At 39.9% G+C, this 17,190-nt stretch overlaps 1 protein-coding gene and 1 pseudogene across 1 annotated transcript in view; one reads left to right on the top strand and one right to left on the bottom strand.

Annotated features, from left to right (window-relative positions):
• Positions 1–3,867, top strand: part of CFAP53 (cilia and flagella associated protein 53) — a 26,776-nt gene extending 22,909 nt beyond the window's left edge. The window contains 1 exon segment of the mRNA XM_006919906.3: positions 232–3,867. Within this exon segment, the coding sequence (XP_006919968.1) occupies positions 232–460 (229 nt within the window). The 3' untranslated portion in view covers positions 461–3,867.
• An 11,276-nt stretch (positions 3,868–15,143) lies between these two features.
• On the bottom strand, positions 15,144–15,262 carry LOC112469320 (annotated as a pseudogene).
• Between the last annotated feature and the right edge of the window lie 1,928 nt (positions 15,263–17,190).

The following is a 17,190-nucleotide window of genomic DNA, read 5'->3' on the forward strand; positions in this document are numbered from 1 at the left end:
TTTCAGTAAACATTGTGAAATATTTCTTCCCTAAAATCAATATTCTAAGATTATCTTAATTATTATTGTGTAATAAACATGTTATTTAACTTTTCATCTATTCCCCACTCACCCTGATTTTAATGGGAATTTTAATTTGACTTCACAAATTACATTTTAATTGTAATGCCCTAAATAAATCCAAATGCTCACTTCTTATAATTTTATACTTTGACATTTCTAATACTTTAGACGCTCCAGTTTAGCCCAGCAGTACAGGAAGCAACTTCAGATGCAAATGTCCTACCAGCAGCAGGCCCGGGAAGCCCAGAAGGAAGAGGAACGCCGAGAGCTGGAGGCAGGGATAGCAGCAAACAAAATTTGCCAGGACAAGATCCAGGAGGTCCTGCGCGTCCATCCCGTGCCGCCCCGGAACGTCCATCCCATGCGGAGGGCATGCTCTCGTGAGCTTCCACCCTAGTTCTCCAGTGTTTTCATATTTTACTATCATGTGCTTATATGTTTTTTGTAACTCAAAGATAAATGTCTTTCTTTCTCTGAATTTGCATAACGATACATTGTTTTCTTCCTTCCAATTAACTTTGTTCCTTTTTTAGATTTCATAGGCTTACAAATCTGAATCATCTTCATATCACACAGTTATTTTCCTGACCTACTCCCTTGCCTCCCTTTCTTATTTATTTATTAAAAACTGTGCTTTCTTTGATCTCTCTATCCATATGCCCATGTCCTCTTGCCTTCTTTCTCTTCTTCCTCATGGGCTTAAATCACAATATTAACAGGGCATTTTGGGATGATCAACCGCTACAATTAACCCACTTATACATTCATTAAACAAATATTTACTGAGTGCCTCCCATGTGCCAGGCACCATTCTGGATCCTGAGACTTCAGCAAGAACAAAACAAACGTCTTGATTTGACAGAGCAATTGGAGGAAGCCAAGAGATAAGTGTTAAAGAGCTTTTAAAACAGAAAATGGCAGCAGAGCTATTTTATTCTTTTTGTCTGGTGGTCAGGTGATATTTGAGCAGGTGATATTTGAATGAACCAGCCATGTGGTTATCTGGGAGGAAGACGTCCTGGGTAGAGGAAAGAGCCAGTATAGGGGCATTGGGGGAAAAGTCTGTGTGTGCATCTGAGGCATAGCGTTCACAGAGTGAGTGAGGAGTGTGTGCGTCTGAGGCATAGCATTCATAGAGTGTGTGTGCATCTGAGGCATAGCATTCATAGAGTGGTAGAGGATTAATCAGAAAGGTAGTGGGGGCCGGATGATGTAAGACCTTGGAGCCTTGGTACAGGCTGGCTTTTACTTGGCATAGGAAGCTGTTAGAGGGTTTTGAACAGAGGAGTAACATGATTGGGGTAAAAGGGTTGCTGTCTGCCATGTTGAGAATAGACTTCAGGGAGACAGGAACAGAGATTCAGTTAAGAGGTGATCACAGTGACCCAAGTGAAGGTGATGATAGTGTGGTAGCCAGCCCCCAGGATGGCCCCAATGATCCCCTCCTGGATTTCTGCCCTTGTGTAGTCCCCTTCCACCCTGAATCATGCCTGCTCTGTGTGAACTATAGGATACTGCAGAAGCGACAGGGTGTAACTGCCAAGTCTAGGTCTTAAAAGGCACTGCAGCTTCCACCTTAGTCTCCTGAATTTCTCGCTCCGAGGGAAAGCAGCCAGCCGCCGTGTTGTAAGGTGAGGATGCTCAAGAAGCCTTCTGGAGAGGCCCATGTGAGGAGGTACTGAAGTCTCTCACCAAAAGGCAGCACGACTTGCTAGTCATGTGAGTGAGCCATCTTGGAAGAAAACCCTTTAGTTCCCACACCAATTGAGCCTTAAGATGACTGTAGCCCTTTGCTGACATTTTGATTGCCCAGGCCAGCTGTTCCCAAATTCCTGACCCCCAGAAACTGAGAAAGATAACAAATGTTTATTATGATCTTAAGCCACTAAGTTTTGGGGATATTTTGTTAGATACCCCAATAGGTAACAAATACAGATATCTTGGATCAGGGTAGGATCTGGGGCAATGTGAGAGAGGTCAGATTCTGACTCTATTTTGGAGGTAGAGCCAACTAGATTTGCCGATGGATGGACGTGTTGAATGTAGAGTTAGAAAGTCAAATAGGACCTTCATACTTTTGGTCTAAGTGACAAATGAGTGGACTGCATTTATGGTGGGAAACAGCTGACACCTCTCCAACTATTAATCTTGAAGTGTTCTCAGCCAAACGAATTCAAAGAAATTAGGAAATTACTTGATAATTCTAGTCAATATTCTTTTGGGATTCTATCCCTGGGTTCTGCTCTGCAAAACATATTTCGTATATGAAAGTGAGTTTTGTGGTACACCAGTTTTTGAAGATACTCTGTGAAAGAGAAACTTGGAAAAGTCTACAATCTAGATCCCTTGCTTGGAGAGTCATTAGGCACAGTTGAGATATTTAAAGACTCTGAGAATCCCTGAGTAATGAAACCCAGCTACCTTTGTTTAACCCATTTCCCATTTGTCCTAAGGATACTCACTGGCGGTGCCTGCGGCTGCAGTGTTTACCCCAAGATAACTGGAGGATTACAGTCCTAACCTTACTCCCAAAGTTTGCTACAAAATATATCTCGCTTTTATTATTACTTTCGCTTCACTCCAGTATATTGATAGTCTCTGGAAACAAATGACATCATTCTACTTACAGCCTTCTGTTCTTAGTAGTGGTATTTCCATTTACAAAATGTAGTAATACTCGATCACTGAAAATGTCAAATCCTGGGAAACATAGCATCCCTATGCTTGATGTTAATTAACATCATGCTTAAACAGTTGTTAGCCGAAGATTCATTTCGTGAATCCAATTTACGTATACATTTCTGTTACATTAGGATTAGAGATAAGTTCATTTAGAAACAAGTCCAAGAATAGTTTTTCTATTTTATTTTCACATTGAAAACCAGTCAGCTTTGCTTCAGCCTCAAAGAGCGTGTTTATGTAAAATTAACGTTGGCAGCAAGCTGCACTTTTTTTTTTCTGTACAGGAAATGGGTTAATCCTGTTACCCACACTTTTTCCTGAAATCCAATATCTATTAAAATACAATACCTTTTGGGAAGTGCTCATCTTTCTTCTACATGTTCACATTACTCATTACATCATGCCACATGGAACATTCAGAGACGCTTTCTGCAGGATATTCCTTTCTAAAAGAAAGTGTTTTATTTCTAGCCTATGTTTTATGTAAAACTTTTAGACCACTTAAATTTATTCTTTTAGACCCACTTTTAATAGCTATATTGAGGTATAATTTCCATGCCATAAAATTCACCCATTGCAAGTGATTTTTGATAAAAAAAAGTCACTATTATAAATTACACTGTGAGCTATGTCACCATCATCACAATCCAGTTTTAGAATACATCTGTCAACCCAGAAAGTTCCTGCATGTTTGTAGTCATTCCCTACTCTTTTACCCAGTGCCACGCAACCACTGATCAGCTCACTGTCCTCCATGGTTTTGCCTTTTCTTGAAATTACATGTTAATGGAATTATGTACTGTGTGTAGTCTTTTGTGCTTGCTGCCTTTTGCCTCGCATGTTTTTGAGGTCCGTGTATGATATTGAATGCATTGATAGTTCATTCCTTTTTATTGTTGTAATATTTCATTGTGTGGAGATACTGCATTTTATTTATCAATTTACTAATTGAGGGATATGTGGATTTATTTCCAGGCATGGCTACTATGAGCATATGTTTTATTTCTTAAATTGCATTTCCCTAATGACTAATGATGTCGATCATCTTTTCATGGCTTATCAGCCCTTCATATATCTTGTTTTGTGAAGTGTCTATTTAAATATTTCCCCTCCATTTTCTAATTGGGTTGTTTGTTTTCTGATTACTGCATTATAAGAGTTCTTTATATATTCTATATACAAATTTTTTTTTATCAGTCGTACAATGGCAAATATTTTCTCCCAGTCCAAGGTTTGCCTTCGTTTTTCTTAATGGTATCTTTTGAAGAGCAAAAGTTTTAAATTTTGATAAGGTGTATCTTCTTTTTTTTCTTTTATGGATCATGTGTTTAGTGACATATATAAGAAATCTTTGCCTAACCCAAGGTCACAAAAGTATTCCCTTGTTTTCTTCTAGTAGTTTCAGAGTTTTAGCTGTTAGCATGGAATAGTATGATATATTTTGAGCTTTTCTTTTTTTTTCTTTTGGCACAGCAGGGGATAGTATGAGATAATGGTCTAAGTTCATTATTATTATTATTATTATTATTATTATTATTATTTCTTTTTATATATGACTAGCCAGCAGATCAGCACAATTTATTGAAAAGACTGTCCAGTGGGCAGCTTCATCTATTTGCTCCATGTGGTTCATCATTCAGGAGTCAGTGGTTCTGCTCCCATTCCCATGCTGGGATTATGACATTAGCATCTTCACCCGGCTTACTTTCTCTCATTTGCTGCCTAAAATGCTGACCCTGTTTTTTTTTTGGGGGGGGGGGCGGTTAGGCCTGGGAATCTTGAGCATTTGTAAAATATGTGCATTTACTGGCTTTAAAAAAAGATAGAAAGAAATCAATATGCTCATATTCCTAACGTTCAACATTATAATTATTTTCACTTCTTTGAGTTTCCTCCCAGGGAACTCTCTCAGGGATGTTCTTACGGATAATCATTTTTGCATTGTGAACACTGCCATGTTGCTTGACATATTATATTTACAAAGTATTATGGCTAAGTGTAGTTTACTGAGTTTATGTACTATAATTTATTAAACATTTATTTCAAATTCATCACTATTATAAATTATTCTGTAACAACAATATTTGAATTATTTCTTTAGGATGAATTAATTCCCTGGAGTGGGATTTCTGGGTCAAAGGGGATGAACATTTTTATACTTCTGCTTTCAAGTGATACATTTGCAAAAGCCGTTTTTAGAGTTGTAGAATTTTTAGGGAAATGTTTTCAGGGCCTATTGGTGTTTTCCCTGAAGATTTACAATATATTTAAGCAAATTTTCTGCTAGACTCTGAGAGGTTTTTTTGTTTGTTATTTTGTTTTTTACTCATTCATCCATTCATTCATTCATTCTTACCCTACTTCTGCGACTCTACCTTATGGATTCTTTCAAGCCCCCTGTGCCCAAAGTTAATCTCTAATTCAAAAGTGGGAGTCTTTGCAAAAAAGAAAAAGACCATCATTTAAGCATTGTGGAAAATCAGTGTACGGGTTTATTTCTGGGCATTCTACTCTGATCCATTAATTCATCTGTTTCTTCTTACACCAACACAATGCTGCAGTGATTTCTATAGCCTTTCAGTAAGTTTTGAAATTGGTAGTGTAAGTCATCCAATGTTATCTTTTTTCGAAATTGTTTTGTCTAGTACATCCTTTAAATTTCCATTTCTATAATTGTTAAGATCATCTTGTCAATTTCTACAAAAATACCTCTTTTTGAGATTTTTAACAGATTGCATTGAATCTATAGATCAATTAGGGGAGAACTGCCATCTTAACAATAATGAGCCTTCTAATCCCTGACAAGATCTATCTTCCCATTCACTTTAATGTTGTCTTTAATTTTTCTTAGCAATGTTTTGTAGTTTTCAGTGTGCTGGACTTTTGCTTCTTTTGTTAAATTTATTCCTAAGTATTTCTTTTTGATACTATTGTAAATGGAATTGTTTTCTTAATTTTATTTTTGGATCATTCATTGTAAATGCTTAACAATACAATTGATTTTTGTGTACTGAGCTTGTATCCTGTGGTCTTGCTAAACTTACTTACTTATTAGTTCTAGCAGTTTTTTGTTGTTCTTGAGATTATGTAGGATATACTATTTCAGGATTACATCATTTGCAAATAAAGACAGTTTTATTGATTTTGTTCCAATTTGGATACCTTTTATTTCTTTTTCTTGCCTTATTGCATTGGTTAGTGCAATATGAGGTATGAGATTGAGTAGAAGTGGTAAGAACAGAATTCTTAACTTGTTTTCAGTTTTGAGGGAAAATATTCATTCTTTGACCATTAAGTATGATGTTAGCTGTAGGTTTTTCTCAGTTTCCCTTTAGCAGGATTGAGGATGTTTCCTTCTTTCCTTGTTTATTTGGAGTTTGTTTATGAAGGGGTGTTGGACTTTTATCACATGCCTTTTTTGTGTCTATTGAGTTGAACATGTGGTTTTGGTTTTTATTCTATCACTATGGTGTATTGCATTAATTTATTTGCAAGTCCTAAACTAACCTTGCATATGTTGGATAAATGCCATTTGGTCATGGTTTATTTTTTTTTATATGTTACTGCATTTTATTTGTGTGTGTGTGTGTGTGTGTGTGTGTATAGTCACTGTGTTGATCTTGGAGCTAGGCCTATTGTGATGTCTTTTTCTGGGTTTGATGTCAGAATATTATTGGCCATGTAAAGGTATTTCCTCCTTTATTTTCATAAAGAGTTTGGGAAAGATTGATATTATTCTTTAAATGTTTGATATAATTCCTCAGGGATGCTGCCTGGAATTTCTTTGTATGAAAATTATTTTTTATGGCTAACTTAATATTTTTACCAACGTGTATTTAGATGTTGTATTTCTTCTTGAGTCAGTTTTGGTAATTGGTGTTTTTCTAGGAATTTGTCCACTTCATCTAAGTTATCTAATTTAAACACATAAAGTAGTTCATAAAATTTCCTTATTATTTTAAGTTTTAAAGGGTGCATAGTAATTCCCTCTTTCAGTCTTTTTTTGAAATTTGGGTTATTTTGATACTCTTTGACCAGTAAGTTACTGGAAAGTACAGTCTCTCCATCCAGTGTCTTTCCCTGCTCCTAATTTAGTATAACTGCCTATCAAAGAGTGTAGTACTTGTATGATTAAAGTAATTTAAAAAAAAGTAAAAAATACTTTATTGTTAAATTATGCTATTTATCTTTTTCTTATTTTTATGTAAAGGAAATTAGCTTTTCATCATATGGATGCAAACATTTTTTCTTGTTTTTCTACCCTATTGATGGCAGAGCAGAAAGCTTTAAAGGGCCTAGATTCCTCATATTTTATTATCTAGTAGGGTTGATCTCACCTCTTTGGTCTTTTGCAATTTTTTTCATGGCTATCAACAATTTTTTTTCCAGATTAGTATCAGTGTCATTTGGTTATCCTATTACTATTTTCATTTACATTGCATTTAAGTTCATAGATAGTTCAGGGATGCTGTCATCTTTATAATATTTATTTTTCCTATCTATAAATCACAGTGTGGCACTATTCATTGCCTACCAACTCTCTATTTTCTCTCTTCTCTCAAATTAACAGGACTTAGTTTTTGTTTTGCTTCATGTGTGTGTACATATCTGTGAATATGTGTGTTTTTGGCTGGGCATGCTGCTGTACAAGTAAAGACTACATTTCTTATACTCCTTTGTAGATAGTGTTTATCCAGGTGCCTAAATTTTGGCCAGAGATAAGTATGTGGGTCTTCCAGGAAGTCTCCTTCAAAGGGAGGGAAGGGAAATTTTGGAATGGCTGAGCAGGAGCTCTGCAAATCCTCTCCTCAAAAGGCAATGATAAAATGGGAAACATTGTCAAAAACAGCCTTTTCAGGACTCTGGAAATTGACCAAAGGCATATAATAAATTGGGAAGCATTTCTTCAAGAAAACCTGCTTACCCTTGTGTAGAATGATGGGAGTCTGGCATTTTGTTTCATATACCCCCGACCTGTATGGAGCAGTAGCTCTACCAGGGCAGGGCAGGTTGTGAGGACCTGTGGCCTCACTACCAGAGAGAACTGACTAGATTGAGAGGAGAATTTGAAAAAAATCCAAGCTTAGGGCATTGTCAATAGACATCTTGGTGGCATTCAGGGAGGGCCAACATCACAGCTAGCCTGAGGTGGTGATACTGGTTAAGACAAGCAACAGATAGACCAGCCCAAAATTGGACAGGAAGAGATGGGGAACATGACAGCCATAATGGTCTTTGATAAGCTTCAACATATTCTTGGTGGTCTGGAAGGATGCATAAGCATAAAGCTCCGTGCACACTCATGAGAGACCGTCACAGGCTCTAGCAGTCTACTGATTCTTGGCCAAATATGAAGTCTTATACATGTGGAAAGTAAAAGCTGGGGCAGATTTGCAAATGTCCTAAACTTTAAATGTGTTCCCCAACCTTCTCATAGCTCCATCAGCAAAAAGGTAGAAGCCTTACCAGCTCAATCACTGACTGGCCACTAAGCTGACTCAGGGCAACCCCTACGAAACCGAGCTTAAAAATGAAACAATTATTTAGAAAATGAGCAGAGACATCAGAGTTATTTTGCCAGGTTGTATAAAGGGTCAAATGAAGTCAAGTAATGATTTGTATAAATGATTTGGTTAACTATAAAATTTTATAATATTAGGCATTATTACCTAGCCTACCCACCCAGTGTAGGATTCTCTCCTTAATATCCCTAATTTGTGGCCTCAAAGTTCTTACCTTGAACTCTTCCAGTGATAGGGAGATTCTTTGTATCAGACTGAAATCTATCTCCCTGGGAAGATGTTCGCAAAACATTCAACAAACGACTCATTTCTAGAACATACAGCTGTTGCAATCAATAAGAAAAAGATAATCCAGTAGAACAATGGATGAAAGACTTGTACTCACACTTCACAAAAGAAAATATGAAAATGGCCAATAAACAGATAATGAGATGCTCGACATTACTGATCAAGGAAATGAAATTAAAACTACCGTGCAATAACTACACACTCACCAAATGGGCAAAATGAAAAAAGGCAGACAAGTATTTGTGAGACCGTAGAGCAATTGGAACTCTCATACACTGATGGAGAGAATATAAATTTAAACAATCACTTTGGGATACTATTAGGTAGTATCAACTAAAGCTAAAAATACATTTACCCTGGGATTCAGAAATTCCACTCTTATTTATCCAACAAAAATATGTGTGTGTGTGAGCGTGCATGAAGTAAATGACATTATAAAATTGTTTGGCATTATTCATAATAGTAATAGTCCAAATGCCCATCCAGAGTAGAATGGAAAATACTATACACAGAGAGAATGAACTTTGCTACGTGCAACAGCATGGATAAGCCTCATAGACATGATGATGAACAAAATAACCTAGACATAGTACAACATGCACTATGAGGATGAACAGCTCGAAAGCATCAAAACATGTTTAGTGTCAGAAATCAGGTGATTACCCTTTTGGGGAGAGATATTAGAGGGGTATTTCTGGGTATTAATGTCCCGTTTCTTGATTTAGGTGATGGTTTTTCAGTGTGTTCCCCTTGAGAAAATTCTTCAAGTGTACTTTTAAGATTTGTGTACTTTTCTGTATGTGTTTTGTATTTCCACTGAGTTTTTTTAAATCAGCCTTCCTGAAATGGCTACCGTGGGTCACAGTGCTGGTTTCTGGAGCTTTACAGGTTAAATCTAATATTTGGATTCTACTATCATGTCTCTCTCCATTTATTCTCCAGGTACATGCCTGTAATTTAGCCATCTCGTCTAGACCCATCTTCATCAGCATGCCCTCTAGTGGTCACACATCATCTTTCCAGGTTTGTGTTGAAATAGGATGCTCCAACTAGATGAAAGCAGTCTAGAAGAGGTTTGCAGAGCAGAATACAGTGGGACCATCACCTCCTTTAATCAGTGCATTATACTTCATTTAATGCAACCCACAGTTGAGTGTCAACCCTCCAGCCACAACGGAGAAAAATGTAGGCACAATTTATAGCCAGTTTGTCAGAAGTTCAGGTGGCCCAGGATGTAAGTCTGGCCTTTGAAGTAGGGAGCAGTCTTTTGAGACCGAGCCTGTGGGATCTGCATTAACTCCAGATAGTCAGTGTCAGAACCAAATTGAATTGTTGAAAGTTGGTGTTTGGAAAATCAGAGAAGTGGTTCTTGGTGTTGGAAGACATCCCAGTTAAGTGGTGGAGCCGGTGTTTGAACCCAATGTGATTATAGAGTCTGTGCTGTTAGTCTCTCTGTTTTGCTGCCTCCCACAACAGGTAGGACAGGTAAAATCAATGCATTATAGGCTTTTAGAGTTTAAAAACCCACCACAAATGTTTTACTTAGTTTTCTTTATTTTGCAAATGAAGAAACAGAAGCCCGAAGAAATCTCCCATCTCTTGGTTCAGCACTTTTCCCATCACATAACATCATAATTTCTTACCCAAATACAATTTGTTATCAAAGCACTCAGTCAACCAATATGTCCTTCAAGGCTTGCTGTTCAGGCAATATATAGCAAGAGGCTGTTTTCACTCCATTTCCATCACTTTGTGGTCTCTGTCCAAACCTTTATGTCTGCTAACATGGCATTTTGGAGCAAATCTATTAAGTACATTTATGCATACATCTTCCATAAATTACAAATGGGCATGATTATTTTTCCTTCTACAAACCATCCTTCTGATATTTTGACTACCTAATATAAACTGGTCAAACGGCCTCTCAGAATATAAATGAGAGTTTCATCTAATAGAGTAGCTTCCTATATAGAGAAGCCCCTGAGATGAGTGAAAGTGTATTTTATCACACCTAATGCAGGTCACAAAAAGATGTGATTCTGTTTATGTCTACTGTGAAGCTGTTGTCTGGACAAAATTGCCTCCAAATGTTAATTCTTTTTTTATAAATATAGTTCTGAGATGTGTGTTTTGGACAGAGCCTGCGAGTCATTAGCTTAGTGCTTCTAAGCATTACGATATGGGACTTTTATTTGAAGTGACTTTATAGACGTGGTTCTGGGAAAACTGACGTAAGGTTCTCGCTCTATGTGCCATTAATCAGCTGTGTGACCTCGGAAAGGACTTTCTGGGGTCCACTTTTCTCGTCTAAAAACTGAGGTGCTTCTAGAGCTAGAAGAGACCTGGGAAAGTGTCTAGTCCAAATCCTTCACTTTGTAGATGAAAAAGTCCCTTGGGTCTATTGCCCATAGGCGGGTACTGCCCGTGGTGGAAGCTGGGGCATTTATCACTCCACTCCTTTGGGTGCCCCCAGGGACTGACTCCACCCCCACCCGCATCAGGTAAGAAGCTTAGGAGGCTGTGAGATGGCCCTGGGGGCGATGCAGCAGAGTGATGGTGGTGCCCTCAGGGTTTTCGACCCGACAGGGCTTTCGAACCATCACTAGAGTCTGGCATGCAGAGAGGGGCAGTGATACAGGCACCGCAAAGCCAGAGAAGTTATGAGGACTTACGATTTGACCTGCACATGGCGAAAACTACATGCCTTTTCTTTTTGCATATTTTCTGTTCGTGTCTTTTCTCCAATTAGATACTGAGTTGCTTAAAGCAAGAACCAAGTCTTAGATCACTCAGATAATTCTAAGCTTTCAGCATAAGGCTTTGCCCAGAGCAAGTCCTCAGAAAATATTTCATTTGTTATGGGTGGAGGGCTGGAGGGTGAGGGGGTAGAGGGTGGAGGGGTGGAGGGGAGGAAGAATCAGTGGCCAAAGAGAAAAGGTGACCAGAGAGCCTATTTTTCTTTTTAATCACCCAAATAAAATAGGGCCAAGCAAGCCTGAAATGGGATAAGGCTAAGGCTGAGAGACATGGGCGCCAGAAGACTCTTGAAATGGTCAGCAGCAGACTGAAGCTGACAGGAGTCAGAGAACCCTGACGATGATGAGGCCATGCAGGACCTGAAGCAGTCAGGCAGTTGGGCCAGGAGGTGAGTCAGCGGCAGTAGCAAGAAGTGGACGTTTCTATCTCTCCTAGCTGCAGACAGAAAGTGTCTTTTAGCTTCTAGCAGCTACAGACATTGGCATAGAGCAGGTAAAGGGCTCCTCAAGGGGGGTATAACGTATTTGCACTCTCTCTCCCTACTGGGAGAGCTAGAATTTTCAGAGACATCTTGACTACACACCCAAGGCTGGTGACCATGGTACATATCTGTTTTTGCTGTGATCCTCGATGCAATTGTAGGGCTTTTAGATGAGTGGCTACTTAGGTCAGGAGAAGGTTAGCCAGGTTGATGTGGAGAGTGTGGGGATTAAAGTGTAAGGTATTTTGCTCTTTCACTCCTTCTGGTTGCTGAGTAAAGTCCCTGTTTTGATGGCAGGTTTCCCTTTGCCCCTGTGCGAGAGTTTGAGGGATTTGGGGCTGATCGAGAAAAAATATTATGACCACGAGGTGGCAGTAGCACACACGAGCTTCAATTGGGCAATGTTTGCAGGGGTTTAAAGAGAGGTTAGTCCCTCAAAGCATGAGACTGTCCAGAGGCTGATTTCTGGATGTGAAAGGTCATCATTTGGAAGGGGAGGAGGACAGGGAACTCTTGGTGGAGAGGGAGGTCAGGAACGGGTCTTACATGTCTGGGTGATGTTGCTCAATAGCACAGTGGGAAGTCTCCGGGTCAGAAAACTCCAGAGGCCCTGACACCCTGGGGCCTTATTACTGCAAGGCCCTGTCTTATCGATAGGTAATAGCTGTTCCATGAGGCATCCCTAGGTATGCAAAGCGAGCAGTCTCTAAATGGGTAAAACATTGCAGTTTGGACTATTTTAAAATAATGGGGCGTGTAAGAATGTGAGTTTGGCACCAGCAGGCTTTTGAACTAATGCGTCTCGGTCTGCAAGGAAGGAATAAGCAACCTGGGGCCCACACACAGAGGCCACCGTTGGCACTTTTCTACAGTTCTGGGCACTGAGAATCCAGCCACACAGAGTTGATAGTCACCGTTCCCCAGACAGACACCCTCCCCACTCCACACACCCACATGTCCCCACTGCTATGCTTTTGCTCAGAGCATGGCTTCAGGAATTTGGGACGGACCTTCGCACAGGCTCCAAGAAAGTCTAGCCTTCCTTCACTGAGAGCTCATCTCAAATGTCATCTAGTCCACAGTCTCCCAGACTCCCTGGCGGCACCCTGCCTCCCCGCCCACCCCCAGCTCTTTGCTCCTCTTTACTATCACAGATGGCAGCTTAGCCGTGATCTGGTTTATGTCTGCTACTAGCCTGTGAGCTATTTGAGGAGAAGAGCCTGCTCCTATCTGGGTTGTCTTCCTCTATCCAAATTCATATGCTGAACCCTTAACTCCAAAGTAACTGTATTTGGAGATAGGGCCTTCAGGGCCTTTAGGGAGGTAATTAGGTTTGATGAGGTCATAAAAATCGAGCCTTGATTGGATAGGGCTGGTGTCCTTATAAAAGAGGAAGAGACACCAGAGATTGCTCTCTCTCTCTGCAGGCACAAAGAAGCCATGTGAGGGCACAGTGAGTAAGTAGGTGACCATCTTTAAGCTAGAAAGGGAGTCCTCACCAGAAACCAACCTGTCAGCACCCAGATCTTAGACTTCCAGCTTCCAGAACTGTGAGACAATAAATGTCTGTTGTTTAAGCCCCCCAGCCTTTGGCATTTTTTTATGGCAGCCTGAGCCCACTAATACAGAGTCCTGTATTATTCCCTTTAAAATCTCTCACAGCACCTAGAACAGTGCCTGGCACACAGACACCCCTCAGCAAATGTTTGCTGAATTGAACTGTAGCCCCCAAATGAATGGGAGATGCATGGCGCTGGTGGTCCCCAGGGGCTGGAATCTCTGACAGTGGCCAGCCCTACTCCAGTAGACCTTAGAAGACAGACATAGGCCACCAGCCCTTATCTCTAACTGCAAAATCCAAAAAGGCTCTGAAACCAGAAAGTTTGATGCTAAACCTCATTTAGCAGCAAAATCTGACCTGAACCAGTGTGAAACTACTTAACATTATCTCATCAGGTTTTACTACAGAACATTAATGTTTTTGATGATTGGGCACTGCCCTAGCTCTGGATGAGAGTGTTACAAAATGAATGGCTTAGGCATCCGCTACCTTTTTAAAATCCAAAAAATTCAGAATTCCGAAACATATCTGGTCCCAAGGGTTTTGGATAAAGGATTGTGGACATGTGGTACTTAGGGATTAATACCAAACCTACAGCTGTCAACTTGAGGAAGACCATGGGAAACACTAATTATCCAGTGTGTAAATAAACCACAACTGCTATTTGAACAGAACGTGAAATAGCTTAATCCTAAACTGGGGAGATGTGTGACTAGAATTAAAACATGTTTATTGATATGCATGCTATAGATGTCAGTGTTGTTTCTGAGCAGTTTATTTCATCAGCCTAGAAAACGTAATGAAGATTTTAAAGATACAGTGAAAAAGTACAATATTACCTTGGAAAATAGCAGCAGTGCAGTTTGAAGTCCAACTGGCTCTTTGTAAATTGTACTTAACAACTAGAGAAATCAATTAAAAATGCAATTATGAGAATGCTTACAATTATTCATTATGACGATCAGCATTAATACTACAGATAACATGAATCTGTAGTATGAAAAATAATTTGCTAAATTTACAAAGTATAGTCTGTTTTTAGGAGATCATTTCAAAGTCCTTAGTAATCTCTTGGTTATGCCAAGGCCTCTGACCCTATGGAGCAAAAAATAAGACTAAGAAGTTTACGGTCTTCTTGAAGATCAAGACCTAGACACAAAAAGTAACAAAACAGTACCAGGCAACATGTAATCGAGTGCTGTGTTAAGGATAATCGAGTGCATAGAACAGAAACTGGTGAGCCTTCTTTTAAAGGCTCCAGAATTTCTATATAGCGTGGGCTGAAGGAAGGCACCTGGTTGGAAGACAGGAGTAGAGAGCATATCTTGAAGCTTGAATAGCAGACAGCATTTTTGTTTAGATTTTATGTTTATTTGGAGTAGCTTGGCAGAAGAGCTTTTGGTGACTTGGTGGGAGTGTCCAAGTCATACTTTGGAGCCACACCAAAGTGTGACTTTTGGAGTTTTGGAAAAGGGAGAAGCTTATGATAGATGAGGCTACCAAGGAGGCTTCCAGGCAAAGGTGGCACTCGAGCTGGACTTAACAGGTCGTGTAGACTGTAGGCGTCCTAGACAAGAAAGAGGAAAATTGGAGGTGAGTCTGCTGGGGGCTGGTCCATAATGAGAACTGGACTTGACTTAATTGGAGAATCTATCTTGGGAACTAGAAGTTAGAACATTACAGGGTAGACCCGAAAGTCTCATTTCCTAAATGAGAAAAAGGAAGATTTCCTAAACTCCACCAGTTTTGTATATTTTCCTTCTTTCTTTTCTTTTCTTTTTTTTTTTTAAACCTACAGCACCTGGTCTTCCTAGGTGGTCTCCCATCCAAGTACTAACCAGGTCTGATCCTGCTTAGCTTCCGAGATCAGACAAGATCGGGCATGTTCAGGGTGGCATGGCCATCGACAAAACCCCATCAGTTTTAATAGAATATTATCGCCTGTAGAATTTCAGTAACTGCACACTTCATCTCAGGCATGAGATGACCAGACCACCTCACCTCATTTCCCACTAAGGGCACAGTCTTGACTGCATGATTAACACTACTAGACTTAATCATCTGGACTATTAACACAAGGAAGAAGAAGGTGCACCATTAGGTGACAGGCTGCAGAGCCTTAGTAGCTTTTCGAGTTAGGGCCGAGGTGCTGCACTGACTTCCAAGGTCAGTTGAGACATCAAAGAACTGAGGACGGCAGGGACAACCCACCCTGACTGTTAGAAAATTAAGTGAGATGATAAAAGCACAGAGTTAGCCCTCAACAAATACTAAGTGCTATAACTCAGCATCAGAAACATTATAGACCATAATGTGCATCTTCTCCTTCCAGTGAAATTACATAACTTCCCAGAAGTGCTCAATTTCTATTCCTAGTCAAGTTAGTTCTGGTCTCGAATAATAGTATGGCTTTTTCGAGGCTCTACCATCTTTCTAACACATTATTATTACTTAACAATAACCATTCAGATGCGTTTGGTGTCTTACGAGCATGTCTAGTTTTACTTGGTCTTCACCATAGTCATGGGCACTTGACAGGGATGTTTTTTTTTTTCTTTTTATAATTGAGGTATAACATTCAGACAGTAAAATGTGTAAAGTGCACAGCCTGGTGAATTTTTACACATTAGTTCCTGTATCACCCACTGATACAGATAATTTCCAGCATCCAGGAGGTGCTCTCGTGCCTCATCCAGTCAATGTCCTCACAGAAATAACCACTATTCTGACTTCTACCACCATCCACTAGATTTTCCGGAGCTTGAACTTTGTATAAATGGACTCATACAGAATGCAGTCGTCTGTTGGGTTTCTTTCACTCAACGTCTAAATGATTTATCCATGTTGCTGCATATGCCAGTAGTTCCTTCTCTGTTATTGCTGGGTAGTATCTCATTGTATGAATGTAGCCATATTTATTCTCTTGTAGGCGGGGATTATTAAACAAAATTTACAGGTGAAGAAATCTAGGGCTAGAGTGACTTAGTCTCTTTGACCCTCAGTTAGGCAGCTGGGAAAGTCAGGATTTGAACTTGAGTGATGTGGCTCCAAATGCAGTGCTCTTTCTGACTTCGAAGCTGTGCTTTCAGAAATGTTTTCTTTTAGGTTGCAGAACTTCGAACTACATGACTTACAGTATCTTAAATCATGTGAAGAGAATAAAAGTTCACTCGAAAAGCAAAAGCAAAAATAAAATCTTATTTTGTTGGGAATCCTTCTGTGAAAATATGAGTATGTACTCAAAACGCACACCTTGCAGCCTTTGAATAAATGCTTACTAGTCCTGATTCATAAGGAAGAAATCCTGGAGTTATGGATTCAGTTCTTCAACTCTCTATAGCTGCAGTCTGAGCAACACTGGGAGAGAGGTACTGCTATGTTCCTACAGAGTGGTCTGCGAGTGGTTAGCTGGCCTGGTGTGTGCGTGTGAGGTGTGTGTGTGCCACTAATCATGGTGACACTCCAAAGCCCTGCTGTGCATGGGGGCATATGCCTCTCCCTGCAGTGGAAACCGAGATACACTTCTCTGCCCCTGCAGGCCCTGGCTTTGAGGGCCTTTCTTAGGAACTGGCGGTGGCCACTCTAGCTTTTTTCCAAAGGGCTAACTGCAGTCTCGCTGTAGCCCAGGAAGCAGCCAGGTCTGGCACTTGACTGGGGGAGAGAAGCAGGAGGTAGCTCAGTGATTCCTGGAAAACTAGGGCGGGGAAAATAGAGCCAGACCAGGATTTAGGACAATTACACAAAACAACAAATCATTTCATCATAAATGCTGCAAATCAAATTCCAAGTCTGGGGCCAGGAACTGGAAAAATTGATGTGCAGCAAAAAGCAACGGA

Source organism: Pteropus alecto, unplaced genomic scaffold (assembly GCF_000325575.1).
Source record: "Pteropus alecto unplaced genomic scaffold, ASM32557v1 scaffold146, whole genome shotgun sequence".
In the NCBI taxonomy this organism is placed as follows: Eukaryota; Metazoa; Chordata; class Mammalia; order Chiroptera; family Pteropodidae; genus Pteropus; species Pteropus alecto.